Consider the following 5,113-nt stretch of genomic DNA (forward strand, 5'->3'; position numbering starts at 1 on the left):
TTTCTACAATGTCCAGAAATTTTTATTGAAAAAAAAAAAAAAAAAAAAAAGATAACGTTTGAGGCGACGGATATCCCAATTACCTTGATTGATCATTACACATTGTTACAGGCATTAAAAAATCACATGTACCCCCAAAATCTGTACAACTATTACATATCAATTTTAAAAAGACACCCACATAAAATTACCTGGAACTTGTTTCATATTTCCACAGAATTCAAGAGGCCGCATCTTTCAAAAATAGTCCTTATTGCTGCAACATAATTTTCAGTTTAAAGCCAGGAAATGTGCAATGTATAATTTCATCATGAAGTTTGTACAACTTGAAAAATTTTAGTAGAATATACAAGAAATGCAATTGCTATTATGTTGAAATGTACAGAATTGTCAAAATGTGACTTTTTTTCACCTAAAAAACAGCCAGTTTATGTTCTACTAGAAAATATAATACAACGGACAATTGAATAACGCAAACCACTGGGGGAGAAGAGTAAAGGGGGAGAGTGGGAACAGGGGCCCCCGTTTTCACTGGGCAGGAACAGCTCCCGAAGTCCTCCGGCACAGAACCCACAGCCTTGGTGGCATTCGGCAGTGTCAGGGTCAGGATTTTATCATGTCTGCTTCCTGATGACGCAGGGGCTATTAGAGCAAATTGAGCCCATCCTCTGCAAGGCGATATGAGCTGTGTGCGGCGGCCATCTGGCCGGTTGTGCCGTCACCTACTCCTGACTTAACCTCTGGTGCTCCACTGGCCGTATTCCTGTATTCACGTTGTAGTGAACTTTACTCTGACAGAAAATTAACTCGTTGGCACTTGGCAAATGGACGAGGGAACACGCTGGGACAGAGAGAGCCCTGGCTGAGATCTGCGCCAGCACTGCCCCCAAGCAGCGCCGTGAGCTCTGGCAAGCCACAGGACGCGCTGGGCCTCCGTTCCCCCATCCATTAATGAAAATCTTAATACCTATTCCACAAAACTGTCGTGAGGCCTTTACTAGCCAGTGTAAAAAATGCCATGTTCTACAAACGCAGGTGAGTCACATTGGGCCAGTTGTTAACGTCGTGTGACACATAGCAACAGAGAGATACCCCCTCCCATCAGCTCTCCTTTGGGTTCACAAGTCCAGAGATGACAATCTAAAGGGATGGCAGCCTGCAAGGCCATGGGTAAATAATATTCCACTGACTGCACTTTGCTACCTAAAGTTGGGAAATCAAGACATAGCAGGATAGGCATGTTATTCAGAAATATGGGTGGCCAATTCCAAAAGGAACAGCAGAAAGAGGTAAGTAGTTGCTATGGAAACAGGACCCCTGCGTGAGGAAAGGCATTGGGACCGCTCTATTTTGATGCGAGCCTCGTCATACTGTTTGACTTAAAATATTTGCATGTTACCTTAATAAAAATAAAAAATCCAAGAGAAAAACTTTGAAAACTAAGTGAGACATCTTATTGCAAATTCTATGGGAATTGAAAACACAATGCAATGTTCACTCTGCAGACATTTACTGAGTGGCCATTGTATGCCAGGCATTTGGAGCTGCCTGTTAGGGGTTAGAGACAAAAAGCTATGGTCGCTGGTCTTAAGAAACTCACAGTCTAACTAGCTGCGACAAAGTGTCACGGGTACGATGACATTAGTCATATGTGTGGGAGACAGAGGGCAGTGGGGGCACGGCCTAAGGTGACAGTGGGGCTGGGGGGACACTTCAATATGGAGGTGACACCCAAACTGGGTCTTTTGTTCCTGAGTCTTCAGAAATGAACTTTTATGAATTATTTTTCTTTTTACAAAAGTAATGTGTACTTATTGCAGGAAAAACAGAAAATGCATTTAAACATAAAAGTTTAATATCAATCTATTGTTCCATCCCTTCCAAGAATCTCCTGTTAGCACCTCAGAGCATGAACAGCCAGACCCCTTTTCTGTGCCTACCATACTTTCAAATGGAGTTGCATCCTATTTTGAAATGTTGTTTAATTATTTTCCTCTCCACCCCCTCCTCCCCTCCCCCAGCAGTTAAGAGTCAGGTCCATGTTCAAGATTTGGTGAAAGAGACAAAATACCCTGGAGAAGTTAGGAGGGAGACCGGCTCTGCTACTTCCTACTATCATAGTCCCTTCCCTGGAAAGGTTTACTGGGGTGGGGCAGGGGTGAGAGGAGGAGGGAGAGTAGAGAGAAGAGAGGCATCTGCAGGTCCCAAGGTCAAAGGGTCCCAGTACCCCACTTCCTGGCAGTGTTCCAAGGGTCTGAACAAGACCTGAAAGGACACGGCTGCATGCGGAGCCCAGGAAGGCAGGACGGTAGACAGAGTCAGAAAACTCGCCCAGGTGGACCCGACGAGCCAATGGACAGGGACGACGGCTCAATGCCTACGGACTGGCTGCCCCCTCCCATGCAGTGGCACCACAGCAGGGGTCCTGTAGCCCTGTTACCATCCTGGGGGTGAGTCAGGGGAGAGAACAGCTGGGATTAACTTTTCCTGCAGCTTGATGGATGGGGGTCCTGAATCAGGAATCAGGAGGTGATAATAATAGAAAATAAAGTTCTATTTCTTATACCAAAACAAATAAAACAGAATCCACAGGTCCAGTTTAACAGCTCACTCTTAATTATCATCCTAAAGCTAAAACAGGCACGGCTCTTCCAAAATGTACATATACCAGACTAGGAAAGCCAGGCAGACTCACGCTCTTAGACTGCGCCTACACATCGGTGAGCAAACTGGAGACTGACACCAAAGCTTTTGTCAGTTTGATGCACTTGGTCATATCTTGAGATGATATGAGAGGTGGCCCAATAACATAGGTTTGAAATCACAGAATCGTCTGTGAGTTCTTCCAAACCGCTCCTCCCACCGTCCTGTCTGTTGCCAACTCCAGCTGATCCGACCGAGTCTCAGTCCTTTCTTCCCAGTCACTCCCCTTGCTCGGGGCCTCGTTAACTCCACCCTAAACCACTGCCACGATAAATTCATGGACTGGCAGAAAAGATCTGTACCCAGAGGCTTGTGACATCATGTCAGGATGAATCGGACAGAGGGAGGTGGGGGTGGTGTGACACCCGCCTGGCGTCAGGGCTGGGGGGCTGGACTCTGGAGCCAGCCTGTCTGGGCTTAACCAGGGGGTCCTTGGGCAAGTTATTTTATGATAAAAGTGGGGCGATGATAATAGTAGTATCTGCCTGAAAGGCCGGAGGTGTGATTAGTAGCTGTGATTTTCTGAGACCAGTGCCTGGCACACCGTGAGTGCTGAACCAGCATGGGTTACTTTAGTCATCGTCTGGCATTGCTGAACACACCTGACTTTTCCCAGTCCTGGGCCATCACTTACATCGTCCTCAGTCTGCAATGTCCCCGCTTGCCGACACGCCACGCAGCCTTCGGGCAGTGTGCTCTCCTTACCCCGCTTGGAACTAATCTCAATTTGCTGCTCCAGCGCTTGTGCCAGCGGACTTCACGCAGGTGTTGCTCGCCACGGACGGCGTCACGCGCTCCCCTGCTTCCCGCGCTCCCCTGCTTCCCGCGTCCCTCTGCATTAGGCTTAATCTCCGGAGAGTCGCCGTAGGAGCCGGGGAGGAACATGGCATTTGGAGCCCCTTGTTCAAATACCCGTTTTGCTACTTCTTGGCGGGGTGGGATCGGGCTTCACCTCTTTGAGCCTCATATTCGTCATTTTTGAAAAAGAATAAAAATGCTAATTTTGGGCAACAAGTGTGAAGGTCAGAATAACGATGCAGCTCCCGGGACACAGGTGACTCTGGAAATGTTCCAGTTCTGAAGCAATAACGATGTGTCCCCACTGCAACGGTGACCCTCGTAAACCAAAGTCCACGTTTTATTGATTTTGTTTCTGATTTTACTGTCACCATGGCCTTGTGGGGAAAAGAAGGGCCACGGCCAGTCCCCAAACTGCAAAACCCACGGTCACCGTTGCCTCTCCCCTCTTCCTCCCGCTCCTTCAAAATAGCTCTTATTTCCACTTCTTCCTAGTCCCACTGTCGCTGTCTTAGGCCAGATCCTCTCTGTCGTGTTTCAGTTGCTAACATCGCCTCCTACTGCGTCTGCCATCTGGGTTCCCCCCTCCGTGTCAGGATCACCTGCTGGAGGAATCTCTCCGTCCCTCCCGGTTGCCACCACTGGTCAAGCCTGAGAGCTAACTTGCTCTGCCCTCCAATCCACCCCGTTCGCTCCGGCAGAGGAGTCATCGCCTTAAAACACCAGCTGCAGGACGCCTCCCCGCCCGAAAGCCTGTGCAGCAGCCCCGGGCCCCGCCCTGCGCCGGCCCTTCCTCTGCTCCTGGCCTGGCCCCCTTATTCCCTGATCCAGGGACTCTCCTCACCTCCACGCCTTCCCTAACTACTCAGCCAAGCCCTGCCTGTCTCTCAAACTCCATGTTCTCTTTGAAGCTTCAACAGACATGAAATCTGCCCCTCCAGGGACCTCTCCATTCCACTGCGCTGCTGTCCCTGTCAGTCATTCTGGAACTTCCTTATGTAAACAGTTTCTGGAGCAGTCTCAGCATGTGGCCCTTTTCCTATCCCTTAATGTCTCTGGCAGACTCCACAATGTTATAGTCACTTTCGATGACTAAAATTTAGTCTAAAAAAAATTACAAGATACACACACACACACACACACACACACACAGAGGAATTCAGTGTAATCCAGTCTAAAGCTCTGGGTGCCCCCCTGGTTCAAAGCTCTTCTACGCCCCTCAGCCAGGCCAGAGCTCAGACCCAGCCTTGGGGTGGGAGAGGTGGCGCTGAGGTGAGGGGGAGGTTAGGGGAGCTGGAGGGAGGGGCAGCAAGAATCCTGGTCCAGCACCGAGAAAATGCTCCCTCTTTTTCCAAGGCTGAGCAGTGACTGTCCCAAGACTTGGCTCTAGCAGGTAACTGGAGCCCCCCCCCATAGCGGTGAGCTTCTGTTCCCCAGCCTCCTGGGCTACGAACACCTGGGATGGGGCAGGGAGGTTCTATCTCTTCCCAGGTACCTTAGACCAGGGACAATTCCAATACCTTCAGAATTCAATTTTGCCTTCAAAAATCTCTAGACCAGGCCGGGCGCGGTGGCTCACGCCTGTAATCCTAGCACTCTGGGAGGCCGAGGC

The 5,113-nt window shown here is 49.4% G+C and overlaps 1 protein-coding gene across 2 annotated transcripts in view; it reads right to left on the bottom strand.

Annotated features, from left to right (window-relative positions):
- ST6GALNAC1 (ST6 (alpha-N-acetyl-neuraminyl-2,3-beta-galactosyl-1,3)-N-acetylgalactosaminide alpha-2,6-sialyltransferase 1) overlaps positions 1-5,113 on the bottom strand; it is an 18,600-nt gene that overhangs the window by 9,774 nt on the left and 3,713 nt on the right. The window contains exon 2 of one of the 2 annotated variants that reach the window (XM_012662276.1): positions 2,416-2,425. The exons of the other annotated variant lie outside the window; for it this stretch is intronic. Coding sequence (XP_012517730.1) covers positions 2,416-2,425 — 10 coding nt within the window. The remainder of the gene's footprint in view (positions 1-2,415; positions 2,426-5,113) is intronic. 2 annotated transcript variants of the gene reach the window in all.

The sequence above is a fragment of the Propithecus coquereli genome, unplaced genomic scaffold, assembly GCF_000956105.1.
Source record: "Propithecus coquereli isolate 6110/MARCELLA unplaced genomic scaffold, Pcoq_1.0 Scaffold76, whole genome shotgun sequence".
Lineage (NCBI taxonomy): Eukaryota > Metazoa > Chordata > Mammalia > Primates > Indriidae > Propithecus > Propithecus coquereli.